The 27801-nt window shown below is 37.7% G+C and overlaps 1 protein-coding gene and 1 pseudogene across 3 annotated transcripts in view; both read left to right on the top strand.

The window, feature by feature from the left end:
- Window positions 1-27801, top strand: part of TPK1 (thiamin pyrophosphokinase 1) — a 411439-nt gene that overhangs the window by 196681 nt on the left and 186957 nt on the right. For all 3 annotated transcript variants that reach the window (XR_009209712.1, XM_032762053.2, XM_058427633.1), the window contains exon 4: window positions 14572-14644. Coding sequence is in view for 2 of the 3 variants with exons in the window: in XM_032762053.2 (XP_032617944.1) it covers window positions 14572-14644 (73 nt within the window). In the remaining variant the exon portion in view is untranslated. The remainder of the gene's footprint in view (window positions 1-14571; window positions 14645-27801) is intronic.
- Window positions 14920-16268, top strand: LOC116814481 (putative elongation factor 1-alpha-like 3; annotated as a pseudogene).

The raw sequence follows: 27801 nt of genomic DNA, 5'->3' as shown, positions 1-27801 counted from the left end.
ACTGATTAAAATTTGAAATTATAATGTAAGGCAATGATAAAGTGACTTTTTAAAATGTATCTTTTTCAAAATTTGTGTGTGCCTGAACTATAAAATATTTCCAAATTAGCTGTATATTCATTAAATATAATTATGAATAAATACTAAATATAAGCTCTAACTAAATATATAATCTAGTGGGACAACTTAAACTAGTGTAAATAAGTAGGATACAATATGAGTAGGAAAATTAAAATTTTTAACTTGCTTTAATATAATTGGTTTCAATTAATATCAGTATTATTGTGTACAGTAAATCCTTAACATTGTTGATAGTTTTTTAGAAACTGATTTTAACCAAAATGGCATAAAAGAAAACCCATTTTACCCTAGGCTAATTGGTATCAGCAAGAGTTAAGTTCCTATGGCATATTTCTTGTCACAAAAACATCACCAAACTTCTGAGTAAAGACCAAACACTTCTAATATTTAACACTGAAATAAATATGAGCTCTATGTACATTTAAGAAAAATCAATAAAAATCACTTCTCAGCCTTTTAGCTAAGATCAAGTGAAGAAAGATCAATGAAAACAACAAGCAAGATAATTATTTACCAGCTTATTTCAGTTCAGGGTGATGGGCAGTTGGAGCTTCTCTGGGCAGCTCAGGGGACAAGGAGGGAACTGATCCAGGACAGGACACATTCTACTCTGAGGCACACTTAAACACACACACACACACACACACACATTCTCACTCGCTCACTCTCACAGTGGGACTGTGTAGACAGCCAGCTCACCGAAAGTGCACATCTTTGGGATGTAGATAGAAAGCAGAGTACCTAGAGAAAATCCACATAGACATGGTGAGATCATGCAGACCCTATACATTTAATGGCCCTAGCCAGGTTTTTTCCTCATCAACCTTATAAGGAGATGACCTTGAATGAAAGGACGTTATTCAAGGATCTTGATACAGTTTGGCTCTGTGTCATCACGCAGATCTCACCTTGAGTTGTAATCCCCATAATCCCCACGTGTCAAGGGTGGGACCAGGAGGAGGTAGTTGGACCATGGGAGCGGTTCCCCCATGCTGTTCCCGTGATAGTGAGTGAGTCTCACAGGATCTGATGGTTTTATAAGCATCTGGCATTTCCCCTGCTTGTTCTCACTCCATCCTGCCACCCTGTGAAGAAGGTGCCTGTTTCTTCTTTGCCTTCTGCCATGATTGTAAGTTTCCTGAGGACTCTCCAGCAATACAGAACTGTGAGTCAATTAAACCTCTTTCCTTTATAAATTACGCAGAATTTTTAGGTTCACAGGAAAATTGAGAGAAGGATACAAAGACAGCCAAGATACCACATGTCCCCACACATTCCTAGTTTCCCGGTTATCAACATCCCCCACCAAAGTGATAGAATTTTTTTTTTACAATTGAGGAACCAACATTGACACATTATTGTCACCCAAAGTCTGTAGTTTACGTTAGGGTTCACAATTGGTGTCTTACATTGCATAGATTTGGACAAATGTATGACATGTATCCACCATTATAGAATCATACAGTGATCACTGCCCAGAGCTGTCATTTTTCCACTGTCTGAATTTCTACTTCTTTTGTGTGGTTTTCTAAGTGGCTGCAGTGAGAGGTTAATTCCCATTGCAGGGGTGGAAGTAGCAGTCTGTATGTTTTAATTTCCTACTGTCCCATAAAATTTACATTGCTTATGCTGATTGCTCAGTTATGGAATTGAATATTCAATTTGTTTACTAACTAGAATGAAATATGCTGTCTAGAAGCCTCATGTGATTTTGTGATGGTGCCTCCCTTCCCCACTTCTCCGTTCATAAAAACAAACCATGAACCTAGCTTCACGAGAGAGTGTGCCTGGGGACCTGTCACTTGTGCTGTGGAGCAACTTTGCATTGCCCTCTTGCTGTGGCTTGATGACTGTGCACCTCTGTGGGGCATGCAAGCAAGGCAGATTACAGACAAGGGCCAGGATTTTGGAAGAACTGAAACTGCATCCTGTGAAGGAGGTAGAGCAGGATTATTTCTCTGTGCTGGTCAAGGGCATATGTTGTTCAGTGAAGAAAGCAGGAGGAGGAGGAGAGAAGACCTTTTGAATCTGTGTGACACCAATGCAGGTGGCTTCATATCACTCAGCCCTGGCTTTCTACCATAAAATTCAGATGATAAAAATCAGCCTCATGGGAGTGTTATGGAAATTAGCTAAAATTATATTAATTAATAAACATAAATGTATGAATAAAATACAGAGACTGGCATAGAACAAATATTCAAAAAAATGTTTCCTGGAAGGTTTTCTCTAGGATAAGAGCCCTCAAGTCTTCTTTTTGGCAGCCTTTTCTGTGTTTCCCTCTTTGTCTCAATGAAGAGGTCTTCTGCAAAATTATATATTTTTTCTTATCATTGACCTGTCCTCATTCTGTTCCCCAGTCATTATTTTAACTGTGTGATATGGAGATTCTATCTGTATTTCATTTGTTAATTTTTTTTTACTGTTTTTTCCCTCTGGATTTTGTTAGCATATAAAGACATCTTTAAATAATTATTTTGGGAAACTGTTATTTTCTGCCTTGTGATGAATCCTGGGCTAGACAGTTTGAGACGATGCGATCAATTATTCTAAGAGATAAAACACTGTCTTCTTTGGGTAACTTAAGTAAGTCATTTATAACAACCTCAGTGGCTGCTAAGTACTATTTAATGTTCTTGTGTAATCAGAGTCTAAGCGTTTTCAGTTACTTTTTCATTTTCCCTCACATTTTTATTTGCTTTCACAAGTGTCATTATTAATTTTCTTTTAAGTTATTAAGGTATGCTTTATAAAATTTTTCAAAGAAAAATTAATCCCATCCCCTGAGATAATCAGTGTGAATAGCTTGAATCATTCACTTCCATAACTTCCTTTGTGTTTGTACAAAAATGCACAAATATATTTAGGCTTGTTTTACTTAGTAATGTGTGATGGGCATTCCCTCGAGAACAGTAGACAGTGATTAGCTCATCTAAAAGCTGCCTACTTTCCCTAACAGGTTACATAATGTTTGATTCCACCTTTCCTATATTGTTGAACATTCCGTTTGTTTCTCTCCTTCTTAAATCTCTTGCTTTACTGTGCAGATATCCTAGGTACTGTTAAAACAAAACAAAAACAAACAAACAAAAAAGCCAGGATGGATTCCCAAAGTGGGATTGCCTGTTTGTGGGCAGTATCCTAGTCACGACTTCACTAGTCTGTGTTTGCGCCTATTTTTGCTCAGCCTTGTCAATACCCACTTCACTTTTCTTAGTTTTTGAGTTTTTGTGTAGAAGAAAGTACTCTATTTTTGCTTTAAAATTTATTTCCTTGATAATTATTTTAGATTTACCATGTTTTCGTATACTTACTGCTTGTGTGAATAGGCTTTGGCACTTTTTCTATTTGTATCTTTTCCCTTTACCACTGTGGGGTGCTCTTCGTGTGCTGGGGACAGCAATTCTTATGGGTTATATATTTTGCATATGTAAAAGTCATAATTTGACCTTTGTATTAACATATTGTTACATTTGTACATAATCTGTCAACTTATTTATTGTTGTGTTTTCTGTCTTTCCTAAGAATGTCTCTTACCCAAAGTTACACAGATATTTAAATATCTTTTGGCACTATTATTATATTTAGAGACTTATTTATTGCAAACAGTTGAACTGATTGTGTTTATAAACACAGTCAAAATGTGGTAACATTTTTATGTATTACATTTTGTGTCACTCTTATTCCCCACCACCAAATTTATATGATTTTACAGAGAATGTTAGCACAAATCTTTAAATGATTCATTCCTTCTTTTTTCAAACTGAATACTACTTTCTATGTCTGTAGTCATGCTCTTCTTCAACAATATTCCCAAATTTTCTTCTCCCAACATAGTCTGTCCTCAAAATCCTGTCCTTCCTTCTGGTACCACGAGCACAAATCCTTTTTCTCTTGTGCCTCAGGGAAACCTTTATAAACTATATAGGTTGACCAAATTAGTAGTGATTAATAAAATCAGCAGGAAAGAGTACATTTATGCAGAGAATGTTCTCTACCAAAAACATCATTATTCTGTTTTGTAAATGCATGTATGTGGGAGGCTGTATACTTAGCCATTAAAGAACAAAGAGTGAACTGCCTGGATTTGAGTTCTGGCTCTACCTCTTACTAGCCTTATAATCTAGGGCAAACTACTTACTTCACTTGCAATAATTTTTATTTGAACTGAGTAGCTTAAACTGTGCTTCCTGTATGCCAGGCATTTTCCAAGTGCTTTACATATATTAACTCCTAATCCTCACAAGCATTTGAAATGATCTTCATTTTATACATGGATACATGAGGTTCAGAAAAAGCTTAAATAATCTGCACAAGCTAGGAAGTGGGGGGAGGGGCAGTTGTAAGCATAAGTGCCTAGTAAATGTTTCTTTCCTTATTCTTCCTTTCTACTCTCCTCTTGCCCTTTCTTTCCTCTCCTGGCTTTTCTCTTTGTACCATTTTCCACCTCCTCCTATCTCCTCTTCCCCCACTTCACTCTTTTCCCCCATTTCACCCTTCTTTCCTTTTCTCCTTGTTCCTCCTACTTCCTCTTCTCCTTGTTCCTCCTACTTCCTCTTCTCTCCCTTTCGCCCCCCGCCCCCCTCATTTTCTCCCTCTTCCCTTCTTTCTCCTTCTCTACCTCATCATCTTATATCATTTTCGGCGTCAGTGTCCTTCGTCCTTTGGGGCGTACCGAGATCAATCAGAGACAGACCTGCTTCAGAGGCCTTACCATCTGTTAGTAGCTAAAAGACATAGAACTTGCTTAAAATGAAATGGAAAGTAAGAGATTTTAGTGCTATTCAAGTTTTAAGGGAATAAGAGTATCTTTCCTGGGGGCAAAACAAAAACAAAACAAAAAAAACAGGCTTTATGGAGGGACAGTTTCCTTTAGTGGGATCAGGAAAGACCCTGTAAAGGCAGTAGTTATATTCTATCTACTCCATTGTATTTAGAATATTTCCTAAATTTGTCAGCCTCCCTCTCAATTGTTACGTGTGATGGATCTTAAGTTCACTAATTGATCTCAGTACTTTTTGGACTCTTATTTTATCATGAATGAGTGACCAGTATGGAAAGAGTTAAAATGAAAATGTTTAAGGAGTCTGAGCCATTTGTGGAGAGTTTGGGACACCTTTCAGTATTAACAAGTCAGTGCCCATAGATTGAGGATAGCAAAGAAAAGATAGATTGGTGTGTCTAAGTCGACAGTAGATAGAAACGTGGTCAGTGGCTACACAAATCCACATACCCATAGTCAGTTGCTACGTGTAATCAGTCCTCAAAGAGTTCTGAAAATAATCTGCTTGTGTAAACTGTCATTTATATCATAACATATCTCTTCTACATCTGTGAAGTGTCATCCTCAGTAAGTACCTCTTCAGAATGCCCAGGCACCATGGCAACAGGCACCTCAGGAAAAGTGAGACGGGCTTTTAATTGCAGCGTCAAAAAGTAGATTTCAGCAAGTTTCAAAAACGAGCGCATTACATGACGAAAAGTTATAATTATTTTAGTCATCTCAGCATGAATGCCAGGTGTATTTTTGGCATGGGTTTTCTTAGAAGTAAGCATCCTGATTCGATTTGAAAGCATACATGTTACATTGGAGAAAATTATATTAAAAGTTAACAGAAGTTAGGTATCTACTACCTATATGTTTGTTTTCCTGTTAATATTTTCCACTAAAATATAAGTGAATTTGTATGAATGCTTTCTTTCATTATTCACAGTGTAAGATACAGGGAGATCTAATTGTTTTTAGGATGATTTGTCCCTAAGGGGATAGATGCTCAGTTGCCTGTGTGTATCAGCTTTTATTTTTCATTTTTGTTTATTGACAAAATCAATATGCTATTTGGAAACTGCCAAATTGGTTCTAGAGATCTGACAGACTGAAATTTGGAGAGCAACATAAAGTCAGTCTTCCCAGGATGTTGCTTGAACCAGCAGAGACCCAGAGTCCTAATTTTAAATGGTTGCTTTATTTGGTGAAATAGCTTGGATATTGGCTTTACAGACAAAATGCCCTTGACGTCTTGGATCTCAGTTCTTCAGAAAGGATAATGAGGATAGTAGAAGGATAATTTCTTTTATTCCTTCCAGCCCTAATATTCTGTGATTCATCTGAGTATTAATTTGCACGCAGTTATATGGTGATGGGTGAAACATTGTAAAGAAACTTTGAGATACGTCCCATCAATACCTAATTTATTGAGAGTTTTTAGCATGAAGGGTTGTTGAATTTTGTCAAAGGCCTTTTCTGCATCTATTGAGATAATCGTGTGGTTTTTGTCTTTGGTTCTGTTTATATGCTGGATTACATTTATTGATTTGCGTATTTTGAATCAGCCTTGCATCCCAGGGATGAAGCCCACTTGATTATGGTGGATAAGCTTATTGATGTGCTGCTGGATTCGGTTTGCCAGTATTTTATTGAGGATTTTTGCATCAATGTTCATCAAGGATATTGGTCTGAAATTCTCTTTTTTGGTTATGTCTCTGCCAGGCTTTGGTATCAGGATGATGCTGGCTTCATAAAATGTGTTAGGGAGGATTCCCTCTTTTTCTATCAATTGGAATAGTTTCAGAAGGAATGGTACCAGTTCCTCCTTGTACCTCTGGTAGAATTCGGCTGTGAATCCATCAGGTCGTGGACTCTTTTTGGTTGGTAAGCTATTGATTATTGCCACAATTTCAGAACCTGTTATTCGTCTATTCAGAGATTCAACTTCTTCCTGATTTAGTCTTGGGAGGGTGTATTTGTCGAGGAATTTATCCATTTCTTCTAGATTTTCTAGTTTATTTGCATAGAGGTGTTTGTAGTATTCTCTGATGGTAGATTGTATTTCTGTGGGATCGGTGGTGATATCCCCTTTTTCATTTTTTATTGTGTCTATTTGATTCTTCTCTCTTTTCTTCTTTATTAGTCTTGCTAGCGGTCTATCAATTTTGTTGATCTTTTCAGAAAACCAGCTCCTGGATTCATTAATTTTTTGAAGGGTTTTTTTGTGTCTCTATTTCCTTCAGTTCTGCTCTGATTTTAGTTATTTCTAGCCTTCTGCTAGCTTTTGAATGTGCTTGCTCTTGCTTTTCTAGTTCTTTTAATTGTGATGTTAGGGTGTCAATTTTGGATCTTTCCTGCCTTCTCTTGTGGGCATTTAGTGCTATAAATTTCCCTCTACACACTGCTTTGAACGTGTCCCAGAGATTCTGGTATGTCGTGTCTTTGTTCTCGTTGGTTTCAAAGAACATCTTTATTTCTGCCTCCATTTCATTATGTACCCAATAGTCGTTCAGGAGCAGGTTGTTCAGTTTCCATGTAGTTGAGCGGTTTTGAGTGAGTTTCTTAATCCTGAGTTCTAGTTTGATTGCACTGTGGTCTGAGAGACAATTTGTTATAATTTCTGTTCTTTTACATTTGCTGAGGAGAGCTTTACTTCCAATTATGTGGTCAATTTTGGAATAGGTGTGGTGTGGTGCTGAAAAAAATGTATATTCTGTTGATTTGGGGTGGAGAGTTCTGTAGATGTCTATTAGGTCCACTTTGTGTAGAGCTGAGTTCAATTCCTGGATATCCTTGTTAACTTTCTGTCTCGTTGATCTGTCTAATGTTGACAGTGGGGTGTTAAAATCTCCCATTATTATTGTGTGGGAGTTTAAGTCCCTTTGTAGGTCACTCAGGACTTGCTTTATGAATCTGGGTGCTCCTGTGTTGGGTGCATATATATTTAGGATAGTTAGCTCTTCTTGTTGAATTGATCCCTTTACCATTATGTAATGGCCTTCTTTGTCTCTTTTGATCTTTGTTGGTTTAAAGTCTATTTTATCAGAGACTAGGATTACAACCCCTGCCTTTTTTTGTTTTCCATTTGCTTGATAGATCTTCCTCCATCCCTTTATTTTGAGTCTATGTGTGTCTCTGCACGTGAGATGGGTTTCCTGAATACAGCACACTGATGGGTCCTGACTCCTTATCCAGTTTTCCAGTCTGTGTCTTTTAATTGGAGCATTTAGCCCATTTACATTTAACGTTAATATTGTTATGTGTGAATCTGATCCTGTCATTATGATGTTAGTTGGTTATTTTGCTCGTTAGTTGCTATTGTTTCTTCCTAGCCTCGATGGTCTTTACAATTTGGCATGTTTTTGCAGTGGCTGGTACCGGTTGTTCCTTTCCATGTTTAGTGCTTCCTTCAGGAGCTCTTTTAGGGCAGGCCTGGTGGTGACAAAATCACTCAGCATTTGCTTGTCTCTAAAGTATTTTATTTCTCCTTCACTTATGAAGCTATCTACGACAAACCCACAGCCAATATCATACTGAATGGGCAAAAACTGGAAGCATTCCCTCTGAAAACTGGCACAAGACAGGGATGCCCTCTCTCACCACTCCTATTCAACATAGTGCTGGAAGTTCTGGCCAGAGCAATCAGGCAGGAGAAGGAAATAAAGGGTATTCAATTAGGAAAAGAGGAAGTCAAATTGTCCCTGTTTGCAGATGACATGATTGTATATCTAGAAAACCCCATTGTCTCAGCCCAAAATCTCCTTAAGCTGATTAGCAACTTCAGCAAAGTCTCAGGATACAAAATCAATGTACAAAAATCACAAGCATTCTTGTACACCAATCACAGACAAACAGAGAGCCAAATCATGAGTGAACTCCCATTCACAGTTGCTTCAAAGAGAATAAAATACCTAGGAATCCAACTTACAAGGGATGTGAAGGACCTCTTCAAGGAGAACTACAAACCACTGCTCAATGAAATAAAAGAGGATACAAACAAATGGAAGAACATTCCATGCTCATGGGTTGGAAGAATCAATATCGTGAAAATGGCCATACTGCCCAAGGTAATTTATAGATTCAATGCCATCCCCATCAATCTACCAATGACTTTCTTCATAGAATTGGAAAAAACTACTTTAAAGTTCATATGGAACCAAAAAAGAGCCCGCATCGCCAAGCCAATCCTAAGCCAAAAGAACAAAGCTGGAGGCATCACGCTACCTGACTTCAAACTATACTACAAGTCTACAGTAACCAAAACAGCATGGTACTGGTACCACAACAGAGACATAGATCAATGGAACAGAACAGAGCCCTCAGAAATGATGCCGCATATCTACAACTATCTGATCTTTGACAAACCTGACAAAAACAAGAAATGGGGAAAGGATTCCCTATTTAATAAATGGTGCTGGGAAAACTGGCTAGCCATATGTAGAAAGCTGAAACTGGATCCCTTCCTTACACCTTATACAAAAATTAATTCAAGATGGATTAAAGACTTAAATGTTAGACCTAAAACCATTAAAATCCTACAAGAAAACCTAGGCACTACCATTCAGGACATAGGTGTGGGCAAGGACTTCATGTCTAAAACACCAAAAGCAATGGCAACAAAAGCCAAAATTGACAAATGGGATCTCATTAAACTAAAGAGCTTCTGCACAGCAAAAGAAACTACCATCAGAGTGAACAGGCAACCTACAGAATGGGAGAAAGTTTTTGCAACCTACTCATCTGACAAAGGGCTAATATCCAGAATCTACAATGAACTCCAACAAATTTACAAGAAAAAAACAAACAACCCCATCAAAAAGTGGGCAAAGGACATGAACAGACACTTCTCAAAAGAAGACATTTATGCAGCCAAAAATCACATGAAGAAATGCTCATCATCACTGGCCATCAGAGAAATGCAAATCAAAACAACAATGAGATACCATCTCACACCAGTTAGAATGGCCATCATTAAAAAATTAGGAAACAACAGGTGCTGGAGAGGATGTGGAGATATTGGAACACTTTTACACTGTTGGTGGGAATGTAAACTAGTTCAACCATTGTGGAAGTCAGTGTGGCAATTCCTCAGGGATCTAGAACTAGAAATACCATTTGACCCAGCCATCCCATTACTGGGTATATACCCAAAGGACTATAAATCATGCTGCTATAAAGACACATGCACACGTATGTTTATTGCAGCACTATTCACAATAGCAAAGAGTTGGAACCAACCCAAGTGTCCAACAACGATAGACTGGATTAAGAAAATGTGGCACATATACACCATGGAATACTATGCAGCCATAAAAATGATGAGTTCGTGTCCTTTGTAGGGACATGGATGAAACTGGAAAACATTATTCTCAGTAAACTATCGCAAGGACAAGAAACCAAACACCGCATGTTCTCACTCATAGGTGGGAATTGAACAATGAGAACTCATGGACACAGGAAGGGGAACATCACACTCCGGGGACTGTTGTGGGGTTGGGGGAGGGGGGAGGGACAGCATTAGGAGATATACCTAATGCTCAATGACGAGTTAATAGGTGCAGGAAATCAACATGGCACATGTATACATATGTAACAAACCTGCACATTGTGCACATGTACCCTAAAACCTAAAGTATAATAAAATAAAATAAAATAAAATAAAATAAAATAAAGAAACTTTGGAAATGAATGAATTTATACAACAAGAAAAAATAAAGAGAAAAAAAACTTAATAGTCTATTTTTGGTCCTAACAGCAGGGGTAAGGTATATATTATTTAACTAAATAGGTATAAAATGAAATTGAAAGTAATAGATACGGTGTGCAGGGAAGTTTCCAGGAAGAAAGCTTATGGGAAGATGTTGAAACCAGATGTGATTTGAACACCTAAGTACTTAATTTACTTTCCAGTTCTACTTTTTTTCTGAAATTAGCTGTAGTCTTTGGCATATAGTTGGTGTTCAGTGAATATTTGTGGAATGAATTGACTAATAAAAAAATTGTTGGGCCTAGCTCATCCGAGCTAAGGAGTTTATATGGTATAGATCTTTGTGGTAACTCAAAGAAGAGGTGGCCCAACACGGATCAATTAGATTAGGTTTGACATCAGAAATATTTCCAATTGAGTCAAGAACCTTACAAAAAGAAATGTGGTAAAGGACAAGGTTAGTATTTTTTTTCTCCAAATTTTGTCTCTATTAATTTTATTCTGAACTCACACATCAGATTTTCTGAGAGAGGTGTGTCATAACATTAGTCCCCTTTGCCCTAGTTTGTCACCCCTTGGCCCAAGCAGTGAGAGCCACGTCCATTGTCCTCTGCTGGTAGTTGCACACCCATAGGTGAAGGATAAGACAACGTGTTTTTATTTTTTATCTTTCTTATTATTAAGTAGAATATACAGCTGTGTTTCTCCCCTCGTGAAAGTGTCTCCATAGAAATTTTCTGGACCTGAATCATAACCCCTTTGGTATATTAATAAAATGTCTCCAGGAGCCAGATAACCCCCCCGTGTTTTATATATTATTGTGTCTGGAATTGGTGGGTTCTTGGTATCACTGACTTCAAGAATGAAGCTGCGGACCCTCGCGGTGAGTGTTACAGTTCTTGAAGGTGGCACCTCCTGAGTTTGTTCCTTCTGATGTTTGGACATGTTCGGAGTTTCTTCCTTCTGGTGGGTTCGTGGTCTTGCTGGCTTCAGGAGTGAAGCTGCAGACCTTCGTGGTGAGTGTTATGGCTCTTAAGGCAGCGCGTTTGGAGTTGTTCATTCCTCCCATCCGGAGTTGTTCATTCCTCCCGGTGGGTTCGTGGTCTCACTGGCTTCAGGAGTAAAGCTGCAGACCTTGCAGTGAGTGTTACAGCTCATAAAGGCAGTGCAGACACAAAGAGTGAGCAGCAGCAAGGTTTATTGCAAAGAGCAAAAGAACAAAGCTGCCACAGTGTGGAAGCAGACCTCAGCGGGTTGCCACTGCTGGCTGGGGCAGCCTGTTTTTGTTCCCTTATCTGACCCCACCCACATCCTGCTGATTGGTCCTTTTTGACAGGTTGCTGATTGGTGCGTTTACAAACCTTGAGCTAGACACAGAGTGCTGATTGGTGTATTTACAATCCCTTAGCTAGACATAAAGGTTCTCCAAGTTCTCACCATATTAGCTAGATACAGAGTGCTGATTGGTGCATTTACAAACCTTGAGCTAGACACAGAGTGCTGATTAGTGTATTTACAATCCCTTAGCTAGACATAAAGATTCTCCAAGTCCCCACCAGATTAGCTAGATACAGAGTGCTGATTGATGTGTTTACAAACCTTGAGGTAGACACAGAGTGCTGACTGGTGTATTCACAATCCCCCAGCCAGACATAAAGGTTCTCCAAGTCCCCACTAGACTCAGGAGCCCAGCTGGCTTCACCTAGTGGATCCCGCACCGGGGCCGCAGGTGGAGCTGCCTGCCAGTCCCGCGCAGTGTGCCTGCACACCTCAGTCCTTGGGCGGTTGATGGAACTGAGCGCCGCGGAGCAGGGGGCAGCACTTATCGGGGAGGCTTGGGCTGCACAGGAGCCCATGGCGGGGGGTGGGGGGTGGGGCTCGGGCATGGCAGGCTGCAGGTCCCGAGCCCTGCCCCGCGGGAAGGCAGCTGAGGCCCAGCGAGAATTTGAGAGCAGCGCCGGCGAGCTGGCACTGCTGGGGGACCTGGTGCACGCTCTGCAGCTGCTGGCCCGGGTGCTAAGCCCCTCACTACTTGGGGCCAGTGGCACTGGGCGGCTGCTCCAAATGCGGGGCCCACCAAGCCCACGCCCACGCAGAACTTGCGCTGGCCCACAAGCGCCACATGCAGCCCCGGTTCCAGCCCACGCCTCTTCCTCCACACCTCTCTGCAAGCTGAGGGAGCTGGCTCCAGCCTTGGCCAGCCCAGAGAGGGGCTCCCACAGTGCAGCGGTGGGCTGAAGGGCTCCTTAACTGCGGCCAGAGTGGGCACCGAGGCCGAGGAGGCACCGAGAGCGAGCGAGGGCTGCCAGCACACTGTCACCTCTCATTATGACATAGAGTTTTCTCCAAGTTCTGGGGCTTCACCTCTTTTGACACGTAATACCCACAAATATAACACCCCAGTCTTCTTTAGCCAGGGACCTAGTTCATCGGATAACAATTTGGCCCTCTTGAGGAGACCTAAGAAGTTTCAGTATTTTGGATCAAAGCAATTAACTAGATAAATGGTTACAGTTTTAATTCTCATGGCATGTGAAGGGTGGAATATTTTTACAGTAAGTGAAAGCAACCATTCCTTTCTTTGTATCATATACATTTCTGAGGCTCAGCAGGCTAAGGATTTCTGCATAGTACTGAGAAATCCAGGGATGTTTTATTTCTCCACAATTATGTGTTTTAAGTGGGAAGAATCTCTACCAGGTTATGTAAATATTTTATGTAAAAATAGCAAATGATGGTTTATGTATAATAGATGGAGTAAGGTATGCTTTCTAAAATGAATTAAAAATATAGCAGGGAAAAAAGTAAAGGCAGTAGTAATATTATTAGAAATAACCACATCTGGGAATCTCTATATTTAATAACCTTGACTCTTGTAGTATTTCAGACTTATCTAAAAGATGCCTGTGTCTAGACTATGTTAATAGAATATTTGGAAAATGTCTTTGAACTGACTCTTGCTTGACACAGATTTCAAAGAATCCTCATGATCATTTGTTCTGTTCATACCTGTTGAAATTTCTGAACTTGTGTGAGGGTACAATAATGTAAAACGTTGTATATATGTACCAGGTAATATGCAAAGATGATGAGTATTTCTGTTAGGATTTTTTAAACCAGTAATCTTTAATTTGTATCGATTTGTTTAAAAAGATAAATATTTGGCCGGGTGCGGTGGCTCATGCTTGTAATCCCAGCACTTTGGGAGGCCGAGGCGGGCGGATCACGAGGTCAGTAGATCGAGACCACGGTGAAACCCCGTCTCTACTAAAAATACAAAAAAATTAGCCGGGCCTGGTGGCGGGCGCCTGTAGTCCCAGCTACTCAGAGAGGCTGAGGCAGGAGAATAGCCTGAACCTGGGAGGCGGAGCTTGCAGTGAGCCGAGATTGCGCCACTGCACTCCAGCCTGGGTGACAGAGCAAGACTCTGTCTCAAAAAACAAAACAAAACAAAACAAAACAAAACAAAAGATAAATATTCTCTGACATTGTGACTGAGTTGATGAATTGGTTGGATACCTGTTGTTTGCCTCAGTCATTGAAACCAAGAGTATATGGTATAACATCCTATTCTCTCTAAAAATAGTTTCTGTGGTTTTGTTCTGAGTACATTACTTTTCTTTTTGCTCCTTATAATCAGTTATTATTTTTTATTTTTTAAATTAGAGATGGAGACTTGCTTTGTCACCCAGGCTGGAGTTATGCTGTCATGGATTACTATATCCTCGAACTCCTGGGCTCAAGTGATCCTCCCAGTGTAGGTTCCCAAGTAGCTGAGACTACAGGTGTGCACCATCATGCCCAGCTGATTTTTTAATTGTTTTGTAGAGATAGGGTCTTGCCATGTTGCCCAGGCTGGTCTTGAACTCCTGGCTTCAAGCAGTCCTCCTGCTTCAACCTCTCAGTGTTGGGATTACAGTTGCAATCCCAAGCCACTGCACTTGGCCACAGTTTTAAAGTTTCAAAAATAAATAGAAATAACTGGTTGACTTACCTGACTTACTGTTTCTTTCAGCTTTTTGCCTGAATTCATCAATGGAGACTTTGATTCTATTAGGCCTGAAGTCAGAGAATACTATGCTACTAAGGTAAATTATAAACACTTTTTTTTGTTCAAGATCTTTCTCATATGGTTGCTTTTTCTATGTTGTTTCCAATCGTCATGCTGTATAGGAAGAGATTGATAAACTCATTGGTTGGTTACTTGTTATAGTTTTTTTTATTTTGACAATTGTAACATACATGCAAAATCGAAACTTACACTTTTTCACAACGGGTTTGCCGCCAGAACACAGGTGTCATGAAAACTACTCCTAAAAGCCAAAACGGGAAAGGAAAAGACTCACGTCAACATTATCGTCATTGGACATGTACATTCGGGCAAGTCCACCACTACTGGCCATCTGATCTACAAATGCGTTGGCATTGACAAAAGAACCATTGAAAAATTTGAGAAGGAGGCTGCTGAGATGGGAAAGGACTCATTCAAGTTGTGCCTGGGTCTTGGATAAACTGAAAGCTGAGCGTGAACGTCATATCACCATTGATATCTCCTTGTGGAAATTTGAGACCAGCAAGTACTACGTGACTATCATTGATGCCCCAGGACACAGACACTTCATCAAAAACGTGATTACAAGGACATCTCAGGCTGACTGTGCTGTCCTGATTGTTGCTGCTGGTGTTGGTGAATGTGAAGCTGTTATCTCCCAGAATGGGCAGATGCAAGAGCATGCCCTTCTGGCTTACACACTGGGTGTGAAACAACTAATTGTTGGTATTAACAAAATGGATTCCACTGAGCCACCCTACAGCCAGAAGAGGTACGAGGAAATCGTTAAGGAAGTCAGCACTTACATTAAGAAAATTTGCTACAACCCTGACACAGTAGCATTTGTGCCAATTTCTAGTTGGAATGGTGACAACATGCTGGAGCCAAGTGCTAACATGCCTTGGTTCAAGGGATGGAAAGTCACCGTTAAGGATGACAATGCCAGTGGAACCACGCTGTTTGAGGTTCTGGATTGCATCCTACCACCAACTTGTCCAACCGACAAGCCCCTTCACCTGCCCCTCCAGGAGGTCTACAAAATTGGTGGTATTGGTACTGTTTCTGTTGGCCGAGTGGAGACTGGTGTTCTCAAACCTGGTATGATGGTCACCTTTGCTCCAGTCACCATTACAACTAAAGTAAAGTCTGTCAAAATGCACCATGACGCCTTGAGTGAAGTTCTTCCTGGGGACAGTGTGGGCTTCAATGTCAAGAATGTGTCTCTCAAGGATGTTCATCATGGCAGCATTGCTGGTGACAGCAAAAATGACTCACCAATAGAAGCAGCTGGCTTCATTGCTCAGGTGATTATCCAGAACCATCCAGGCCTAATCAGTGCTGGCTGTGCCCCTGTACTGGATTGCCACATGGCTCATGTTGCATGCAAGTTTGCTGAGCTGAAGGAAAAGATTGATCACTGTTCTGGTAAAAGGCTAGGAGATGGCCCTAAATTCTTGAAGTCTAGTGATGCTAACATCGTTGATATGGTTCCTGGAAAGCCCATGTGTGTTAGCTTCTCAGACTATCCACCTCTGGGTCGCTTTGCTGTTCATGCTATGAGACAGACTGTTGCCATGAGTGTCATCAAAGCAGTGGACAAGAAGGCTGCTGGAGCTGGCAAGGTCACCAAGTCTCCCCAGAAAGCTCAGAAAGCCAAATGAATATTATCCCTAGTACCTGCCACCCCGCTCTTAATCAGTGATGGAAGAACGGTCTCAGAACTGTTTGTTTCAATTGGCCATTTACATTTAGTAGTAAAAGACTGGTTAATGATAACAATGCATCATAAAACTTTCAGAAGGAAAGGAGAATGTTTGGTGGACCACCTTGATTTTCTTTTTTGCGTGTGGCAGTTTTAAGTTACTAGTTTTTAAAATCAGTACTTTTTAATGGAAACAACTTGACCAAAAATTTGTCACAGAATTTTGAGACCCATTAAAAAAGTTTAATGAGAAAAAAAATGGAAACTTAACAAAATGACAAGTTGGAACACAATCTTGGGGAAATTTTATCACCATTATGTAAAAATTAATCCTTTAAACATATATATTTAAAAAGAGCTTATAATTTATATATGCTCATTTAATAATACACAATTGTTGCCTATATCCTCATTAATTATTATATATTTCTCGTGGATCATTTTAACTTCATTTAATGAATGTACCTTATTTCACTTAACCAATTCCCAATTAATGTACATTTCAGGTGTGCATTTTTTTTGCTTTGTAAACTCTGCTAAAATCATCTTTGTAAATGAATTTTTATAAAAATGCATAATTGTGTATTCATAAGAATTTAGGACTAACGTTAGAAAATTTTCTTTTTAACATTTAGTTTTCTTGAAATTATTATTACTGTGTTTTGAATAAAACTATTCCCTACAACTTGAGATTGATAATAACCTACATCTTTCCAAAAGGTGTTAATTTTCTCAATATTGGGCACATCTTTCAAAGATCCTTGCCACTTAAGAACATATAAATAATCTAATTGGGAATGATATAAGGCACCTGGGAGTGTATTAAAGTAACCAGTAATTCAAGGTCTCAGTGGTTTTGGAAGACAATGAAGAGTTTCTCAAATAAAAATTACAGCATTGGTAATTCTTCTAACCACAACACCATCATCTGTGTTTAATTCTAAACTGGCGTTAGCAAAGTACACATTGTTTTAAAAAGAAACATCAGGTATTGAAATCACAAAACTTTAAATTCTTCATGAGGCTTGGGGGGAAATGAGATAAATTCAAAAAGAAGAGAAGGAACCTTTCTCAGGAAGGAGGGAAGAGAAAAAGGTAGGAAAATGAAAAGAAAGAGGAAAAAGGAAACATGATTCTAGGTGGAAACACAAAGGTGCTATGCTTATAAGGTATAGCCTGTTATGATATGGAAATTTTGGGGCTGGCAGTGAATGCAGGTCTCTGCACATCCCATCTGCCCACCAGCTGATCAGACTTTCCCTCGGCAAATGAAGACTGTTCCCAAGTCAGTGTTTGATATTCATGCTCAATTACTTTAACATTGGCATGTTCCTATTCATGCCTCACAGTCTCACTTCTCATTAACTCCATACCTCAACCTCGTTGGGATGGAAAAGCCACAGCCTTGCTTACAATGCAGAGTTTTACAGATGCATAGATGTTAATCATATTTTCAAGAGCAGAAGAAACAGCAAGAGAGGCAGGGACAAGCAGACTCAAAAGCAAGTTGAAGATCTGGTCAGGTGTGACTCCTCTCCCCCTTCTTTAATGCTGCTGGCTTGCCAAAGTCAGAAGTGCCAGCCTGATCACATCTATCCAAGATAAGAAAATAGGGGAAGCCAGCCTTTTTATATCTATAGGCAGTAAAATGAGGGTCAAGGATAGAGGAAAAATTTGAGTTAATGCCTCTTGATGAATTTCTCTTACATTTCCTTCTTCACTTTATTTTAACCTTAAAAACTAAATGATATTTGTTGAGTTTTAGTTTTTAAAGTAAGATTTAGCTGAATCTTCTAATTCTTGAACTGCATAGTTCTAGGTTGATACAGTATAATCCACTTTCTTCATGTATCAGCAAGGATCAAACTCACTGCTTTGAACTTTTAGGCTAATCCTAGAGGGCACAGATGATGTATTTTATATAGTTAATGTGCCCTGTAGAGCACATAGTGAGTGTTTGGCTGTAGTTTTAATAACCATGACAATTACAACAAGTTAATGCAATATTACACACAATTCATATAAGCCATTATCTCCAACTTAAACAGCGTTTACGCTGCTCTTTCGCAATTGAAAGGCAGTTATCTTCATTTTCAAATACACCCCCTCCTCACCTGGTCTGAGTTTGCAATGAAGGTGAAACTGGGGATCTAGTAAAGTGGAGAAATTTAAAATACCAAAACTTTGTTAAAAAGTGGATTGTGTAGCCAACATTTGTTAATACAAAGTGTTGAACCTGGCAACTGGTGTACAGTCCTTAGTTTATAAAGTCCTCGTTTTCAGGTAGCTGTAACACCTTGGTGCTTTCCCTTTTGCCTATTTGTCTTAGTTCGTCTCTGCCTGGTTCACTGCTGTTAACTCAGAATGAGGAATATCTCTTACTGATTTTCCTCTTGATATTTTATTTTTCATTTTTCTGGGTCAGTCAGTGCTTCTTTGATTGAAAGCTAAAAATCGCCTACTTCTATCTATTATGCCTACCACCATGTTAATTTTTTTAGAACTTTAGAAGAAACTGTGCTATCTTATCAAACTCCTGATATTCTTTCGTTATTGTATTCTGTTGGGTCTTCAATGGATTTAGGAAAGGGAGTTTTAAAATTGTTTCCTTAATATTTAGGGGGTTAAGGAACAACTTGCAGGATTTAGCTGATGCCTTAAAAATTACAGAATATCAAGGGATTGCTATAAATGTAGGTTTATAGGATATGAGTTAAAATATAGAAATATAATAAAAATATGAAATACAGTCAACCCTTGGTATCCAAGGATTCATCCAACAGTGTATGGGGAACCTTGGGATATGCAGGGCCTACTAAGGGACTTAAGCATCCTCAGACTTTGATGTTCTCTAGGGTCCTGGAGCCAATCCCCTGTGGATATGAAGGGCCTACTGTAATTTAAAATAGAAGAAATTAAACAATATTCTTTATCCCAATTTTTTGATGAGGGACCTGAGGCCCAGAAAGCTAAGCGACTTCAACAAAATGGTAGAACTAGTGAGAGACAGCTTTAGGATCAATGTCCATGTTTTCTATAAAAAGAATGTTGTTTGAACTGGGACTGGGTCACTGCTACTGCTTCTCAACAGGTAAAGCCTTTGGCCTATTGGGTAAGACAGTTGTTCCTTGCGCTGGATATGTAGCATCCCTGGGAATGAATGCCACTATCACTGTCAGTGTGACATAATGTCAACAACATAATCAAATACTTTACATTATGTTTCTGGTATGTCCCTCTAAACCTTTGATTCTGAGGCAGCAAGGGTAAAGGTGCAATAGTTGGACCAGACCAGGAAAGAGAAAAACCTTATAAACTGATAAATTCTTAAATTACTTATTAACAAAAGCTACTTACAAGATACTGGATTGAGCCAAGATAGAAGAACACTGAAGAATCGGAGTGATTTGGTAATATGAAATTATCAAGGGTATAGGCAAATTTTTAGTATGTCTTTCTTTGTGTTACCAATGAGTATTTTGCCATTCCAGAAAGTGTTGCTATCAACACAAGGCCGTGTTCTAGACGGTATGATGAAAACAACCCAAGCATAAGTCAGGAAGAGGACTGTAGGTCCAAGTTCTGATTTTATCTTCTCTGTTAATCCTTCCAAGTCTTAGAAGAACATAGCATCAAGAATATTGCAACAAGGTGCCCAAAGACTCATTGTAACTGTTTATGAAGACAAGCTTGGTTAAGGGAAACATTGAACCCCTGTATATGTGGTGAATGAGGCTAGCAGAAAGGGTGAGTTGATGCTGAACCACAGATTTTCTATTACAGAGAAAATAAGATAATTCCAGGTCCCCTGATAATTCTAGCACTATAAACTGGAGGAATGGAGAAAGAAATGTAGGCAGATTTTTGTCTCCTGTCTTTCATTGTATCTTTTTCCCTCTTGGGAAAGATAAGGGTTTTTTAAAGCAAATTGCATGAATTATTGAAGAATATATCTTATAAAACCAATATTTTTTATAGTATTTTCCCATTGTCATTGAATACTTGCGTGGCCATACCCAAATTTTTGACGAGTGCTCTCGATGGGCAGGGGTAGTGTATCCAATCTTTAAAAACCAGTACTCCCTTTTATAAATATAAAACGCTATAAGTGTTAGATGCAGTAGCAGAAAATGTCTCATCATTTTACATTTCATCATAATGGCTATTACCTGTATAAATGTGTTTCCGTTACATTTTAGGGAATTGGGGATTTGGGTTTAAATATAACTTTCTCAGTCAAAATAATTGGAAATTGTCACCTGGTTGGCATTTGAATAGAATGTCTGATTTTTCATAAATGGACTACTGATGAAAAGCAGAAAATGCTTATATTTTAATTCCAATTTAAAGATGGGGACACTGATTCTCAAATAGTGGGGAGGGCGGGTTATTGGGTGAAGGGTGCATTCAAGTGTGGATATCAAATAACTAATACTTAATCTTGGCTGTTAGCAGTGTGCATTTTAGTTTTTAGGCTTTTATAAGTAGTAAAGTGATTGTTTTCTTGAATTAAGTGCAAATTACATTTGTGCTGTTAATTTACATATATGAAAGTCTTACCACCACATGTGAAACTAAATCATGGTGTTATATCCCTGACTTGCTCATGTGCCTATAGTAATGATCTAATGATGGCATACATGTAGAGTTCTCTGGAAATACTAAAGCACTATTTTAATATAAGCTGGTAGTGTTTTATTTTACTTCCTAAAATTGTTTGCTTAAGACCTTTTTAATATTTTATTTTTTCTCAGTAACATTGCTTTTTAAAAATATTTTCAAATACTTCATCTTTGTAAGTGCATAATTTATGAATGTAGATGTAATTCATAATCAGAATTGCTTTGGATATCCTTTTGAATTTGATAAAGCCTCAGGTTTGATTCTATTTACATTTCACAGAATCTCCAGTTAAAAACATCTGAACTGATCCACCTAATCTCATGAATCTTATTATTTTCTACTCTTAGCTACGTCTCTTTTTCAGTTCTTCTCAGCCACATGCCAACAACTTTTAGATGAAAAATTAATTAGAGAAAATGACAAACTGGACTGTTAGAAATTGTGAACAGTTAGTAAGTTTGACTATTATGCCAAACAGAGGAAATTATACAAAATATATAAAGCTCAACTCCATTTTTTTATATATTTCTTTAAAAAATATCAACAAAATGAAACAAAGCCTGGAGTGTAATAAATTTTTAGGCTTAAGCATGAAGTCTAATTAACATATGCTAAGATCTAAAGGCTTTGCTAAGGGAATTATAGACAGGCAGTTTCCCTTGACAACTGAGTGACAGGTTCTTCACTTCATATTCCTTAGACTGGCTGTCTAACCCTTATTAGCATCTCACCAAGGGAATGATGAGACTGCCAGGGGAACATGATGTGAAACTATCTCTTGAATATACCTTAATTCTTATGCTTGCCTCAATCATAGTCCTTTCAAATTGACTTTATTGCCATCGATGTTTTTTGAAGCTTGTTTTGTTTGAATTTGTTTAACATACTGAAGGCTTTTAGAGAGGCCGAGACTTTGCCCTTTACATTGAAGAGCTCCCAGTGAGACACACAGGACCTCCAGGGGCACCTGCCTGCCTCTCCTCATTCATCTGATGTTACACTCTGTGTTCTCTAGGGCCTCTGTGACTCTGTCTTCCCTCTTTCGTCTGACTCATGGGATTCTTCCTTCGCCTAAACCAACCATGACAATCTAAAAAGTAATAACAACCAAATATTTTTAGTGCTTAAAATATGCCAGATATTTTTATATGCACTTTCCTTTATGAATTCATCCCTTCACAGTTTCCCACCTGGAGGTGGTGGTTAGTCCCTTGTTTATACTTTCTTGCTGAGTTTGAGATAAACAATTCTATCATCATTTTACTCCTCCCTGTTAACATGTGAACTTCTGGAAGCTGAAGTCTGCGGTCATTCATCCTGGTATCCCCAGTCATTAGTAGGTTCAGATTGAAGTTTATATGAAGCAGTTATCTGATCCCTCTTTTAGAACTAAAACAGAAAAGCACTGGTCCTGCTTTGCTTCATATAAAAAAGATTTCTGTTATCAAATGATTTTGTGAAATTTGCCACATTCTGTATGCCCCTTTTGGAAACCCACTGTGCATGTATCATTTTAAGTAAGTCTGCCAAAAATCTAATTTTACCTTAATATTTCTCAAATGTATTTCAACCCAGAACATTTACTCTTTACCCTACTAAAAATACAAAAAAAATTGGCCAGGCGTGGTGTCACATACCTGTGATCCCAGCTAATCAGGAGGCTGAGGCACGAGAATCGCTTGGACCCTGGAGACAGAGGTTGCAGTGAGCCGAGATTGTGTCACTGTACTCCAGCCTGGGAGACAGAGTGAGACTCTTTCTCAAAGAAAGAAAGTTTTCTATCAGTGTAGAAACTATTTACCATTCAAGTTTCCTGATGCCAGCCAGCAGCCAATCTTGCAAGCAGGCCATTTTAAAGACAGCAGCCTCAAGCCTGCTATGCTAAGTTTTCCCTGTACCCTCTTTCACCTAGAAGTCTGGCTCTGGTTTTAGGAAGAAAGCCATCATTTAAAACCCTGTGCTGTTCTAAAAAGACGTTCGACTTCCATTAACAGAAGGGATGACTTTCTTGTTTGAAACACTATAGCTTTCGTTCAATGCCTTGTTGAAAGAAAATGTTATTTTACAACACATAGGACAATGAAGATTATGCTAGATTAGAATGTCTCTTTAAGTTTGAGAAAGAATGGAGAATTGCTATAAGGTTAAATTGCATTTCTTCTTTTCCTTTATACACCATCTAGATACCAGAAAGAGAATACTAGATTATATTAGGCAATACGCTTAGAGTTTTTATACGGTTACTTAGGTTTTTAAGAGTTGAATCCTGTGACATTCTTGCTGAAGAAATCATTCCTTGAAGGCTGTTATTTGATGATTTAAAAAACAACCTTTTTAGCTCGAAAAGTATAAATGTTTCTAGAAGCCTGGTAAATAAAAGGAACAATCTGCCACAGTACACTTTATATAATGAAGAAGAAAGTGGGAATTAGTTATTTTGTGATTATATCTCTGCAGGGAAAAAGACGATGTTCATACCTGTATCCACAAACAGAGATCTTTTAGATTTCAGTTTACTTTATGGAACTATTCCCCTTCTTAGCAAATCTGAGAACAAGTTTGAGCTAATTTTAGATCTGTATCTTTGGTTATTTGGAGTATCTGTCATTTTGCTCTATGCCTGCTGTGCCCTTAATCTGGCAGGCAGTTTTTAATTACAGAGTTCTAGTCAATTCCATTTAATGAATGATTATGGACTCTTATTATTAAAACTTGAATATATTCAATTCTTCCAAGACTCTTGAAAATATCCCCCCAAAATATTTTTAAGTGTGTATCTTGCATACTGTGAGAAGAAAGGCAATGTCAGCAATGAATAGGGGAAAATAAAGAAGCTAACATGTTAAAACCAAGTAAAATTTTATCATTGCTTATTTGCTAAAGAAAATCCATATCAATATGCCAATATGAAGGTATAGGAAATTATACTTCATGTTTTCAGAGCCAACTTTAAAGATGGTCTTTGATTTCTTCTTACCTCGTTTACTTTATTGATAGACAACTGTTTTCCCCTCTGAGCATGTCCATTTCTTTTCATACTGTCCATTAGCCACTCAGTCCTCAACTGAAAGAACCACTTCCTATCCCTGTTGCACACTCCAAAATTATCTTAACTTTCTCTTTCCTTCTCCTCTTATGGAAATCATCTTTCCCATAATGAAACGGATTTCTGTTTGCTATTAAGGAGCAAGTAAATCAATTCAATTAATTCACAGCAAGAAATCCATGATGAATTGTCTCTCCTAAAATTACTTATATTTTAAAAGGATGAACTGTTCATCCTTATATACCACTAATAGGAATATGTATTTTTACAACTTTCCTAGAAAGCACTCTGGCATCAAATATCAAGGAACCTGAAAATGTTCTCATAATTTTCCCAGTAATTTTATTTCCAGAATTCATTTCTAAGAAAATAACCAGAATCAAACATTTATACACAGAGATGTTGATTGTAATGATATGTTTAAAAGAAAAAGAAAAAGTCAACTTATGTCATAAATATAATAATAATGATAATGTAATGAAGAAGAAGGAAAAAGGGAGAGAGGGATAGATAAGCATTCATTGCCCATTTTCAGGAGGCTGCAAAAACCATGAAAATTTCTAAGTCTTCTGATGTAGCATGGTCATGTGGGGTCATCATGTCTGCCTAACAGCTAATGGATGTTCAGGTATTTAAAACTAGAGAATGATAACTACATAAATCTTCCTATAAACTATAAAGGCATTTTTCTGCTTAGTCATGCCCAAATAACAAAAGTTCAGTTAAGCAGGGTACTAAGCAAAGTACAAAGCAAGATAGGTTCAGATCCCACACGGTGTTCCTATCAATTGTGTGACCTTGGGCAAGTTATTTAATCTCTGGGAACTACAGTCTGCATATTTTAAAATGTGATAATTACACTTGCCTTATAAGGTTATTATGGGGATTCAGAAATGTAATTCATGTAAAGTGATTCATATCTCATATAATACTAGATGTACTTAAATGTTCTTATTAATGTTGCTCATTTAGTGAGGGAGACAGTTGTCAATAGATCACATCCTTTAAGATTGGATACTTTAAAGGTTATCTTATTTGTCAGAGAATTAGGCTATATTTTGTTGGAGAATTTTAGTTTATTGAAAAGAATCTTAGAGTTTATTAGCTATATATACATTGTATTTAATTATACTAGGTAAGGGTCTATATGCAAGTCACTGGAAATACATTTTCAAAATTGACGTGCATGATACCTAGGAGGAAATAGCACTTATAAGTTCCTAACCTTATAAACTCAGTTCATAAAGTTACAGTAGATGTCTCAGAGCCCCATAACATCTTGCCAGGATAATTTGCACAGGTGTTTTCTGTCCTGGATAAATGGATGGGTACTAAATGATGACTTGACCTAAAATGAATAAGCTAATAGGAAACTTGGGAATGTTTTCACCAGACTTAACTCCTTGCCTCTTGTTTTATGAAGCCAAGTCTCTCTGGATATAGTCTATGAAATAACAATTAGTATGTTATTACAAGTTTTTTCAAAGGATATGTTTTCTTTCCCATTAAAGAATTTTAGAGGAGTCAGCATAGTATAACCTGATAGGTTTTATGTGTGTAAAATGTATAAACTCATTAACCTATATTAGTTAAATTATTGGCAGACAGTAAATTAAGTAATTGAGAATGACAGTCTGATGGCTTTTGCATTGGTCTTTTGAAATTAGGTTGATTATTGACACTCATTGCCTTGTAATAATTTCTTTCAGTTGTCAGTAAATTAAAAATAGTTTTGCAAATATTGACACAAAGTTCTTTGGAGAATATTAATATTTTGCTCACTGTAGTAAACTTTGATGTGAGGTGGTCTGCCTGTAACATCTGCTGTTTCTAAAGATTCTTCCCAGGTTCTGAGGTGAGCATTTGATATGTATTTATCACTATGCATCATCTCATTTAATCTTACCAGCAATTCTGGTTTTTATATTAGTTCTATTACAGATGGAGCTATGAAGTTCAGAGGGATTTTTTTTTCAATCTAAGCCTTTTTCCTCGTATTAAATTTCTTACAGTATACAGCATTTAGTTGTATATGGACAATATCTAATTGTAGGCCTAGAACAAGGGTTGGTTGGTAAACTAGTAATACAACTCGCAGGCCAAATATGGCTTGATAGCTGTTTTTGTAGTTTTGGCAAGCTAAGAATGGTTTTTATGTTTTTAAAAGTTGGAAAAAATCAAATGAAAATTTTATAACACATGAAAATTGTAAGCAAGTTAAATTTCAGTTTTATTAGAACACAGCCATTTCCATTCATTTATTTATTAGCTTTAGAGTCTTTCATGCTACACAGGTAGAGTTGAGTAGGTTGGACACAGGCCCTGTGGCCTGCAGAGTTGAAAAAATTACTATCTGGCCCTTTATAGGAAAAGTTTGCTGATCCCTTGCCTAGAGGGATAATTTATCTCATCTGCTATGCTTTTATAAATGACTTTATTTGTTATTGAGTGCTACATACTGTGTTGGGCTCTTGTCTTGGGAATACAGTCGTAAACAAAGGAATACAGTGGGTGGCTTCAAGGAGCTTACAGCTTAAAGCTTATGTTTCAATTAATATTTTAATAGTCATGGGTAGATTGATAATTCTATATGATAAAATTATTTGGTTATTCTAATAAAATATGTAAATACTCATTGGAGACTTTCATACTCATATAGACCTAAGTAATTAATATACTAATAAAATATTAGGTTAATCCAATAGTAAAATTATTTGATTAAAATATTCATCATAAACCTTACTGTTTGACCCTCTTGATTTTTAAAAAATGCATGCATATACCACACTGAACATAAACCTATCCCTTAGATGATTTGTGATTTTATTGTGATTAGGACCATATATTACAAGCATATATTTTATGTTTGCTATAGCTCTAGATGTTGGCAGTATGGGAAATTGAGCTGAACCCTGATCATTCCACGGCATGTTCCGAAAACTGTTTATTGTTAATTTTTTGCTAAGTTCCCAATACCAGTTTTTTTCCTTGTCATTTTTTTTTTTTTAAAAAACAAGTAAAAACTTATTCAAACATATTCTGAATTTTTTCTGTAGTACTTTATACTACTGCATTTGTTAACCTCAATGTGCATGTATATTTCAATTTTCCTTACTGGATGTTAGTTTTGTTAACATTAATGTATTTTAAACTTTACTTAATTGCATATGAAATGCTAATTTTTGTTATTTTAAGAATCTGCATTAATTGTGTCCAAATAGAAAAGAGTTATTTAATTTCCTCAAGGCAGCATTAGTATATAGTGAGTGTTTCTTCTCTGTGTGAGGCTCATTTTCTGGTTTATATGTGTTTATGTTTATGAGAAAAATACCATTGTTTTCATGAGGAGAGAAATGGTTTTAATTCAACCATCATTTGTCTAGCCACTAAACATCTACTGACTTATTGATATGTGCCCATAGTAACTTAGTGTCTGAGAGTGCAGATGTCAGTTTCCCTGTATGCATGGAGTGTTGCGTTTACACTTTCTGCCTGAAGATCCTGTTTTCCCCAAATAATAGACAAGATTTTCCAGACGAGAATTTTTGCCTGTGTATGTGTGAGATTGAGTTGTACCACTTTAAGTTGTTCCATGAGTATCCCTTTGTAAAATACTACTTCTGTTTTAGTAAGTTTTTTGCCTCTTTCTGTTCTTCAGTCTCCTCAAACCTGATGAATGATCATGTTGACGATTAGGATTAAATTACCTTATTTGTAACTTTCTGCACCTTTAATATTTGCTTTCAAATTTTGTTTTTGGAGACCTTAGGGCATTCATCATTTTAAGGTGAACTTGTGATATTTCCTTTATCATTGTGAATTA

This window comes from Hylobates moloch, unplaced genomic scaffold, assembly GCF_009828535.3.
Source record: "Hylobates moloch isolate HMO894 unplaced genomic scaffold, HMol_V3 SCAFFOLD_1, whole genome shotgun sequence".
Lineage (NCBI taxonomy): Eukaryota > Metazoa > Chordata > Mammalia > Primates > Hylobatidae > Hylobates > Hylobates moloch.
The sequence above is the reverse complement of the archived record's forward strand: the minus strand, read 5'-3'. Positions and strand labels throughout refer to the sequence as shown.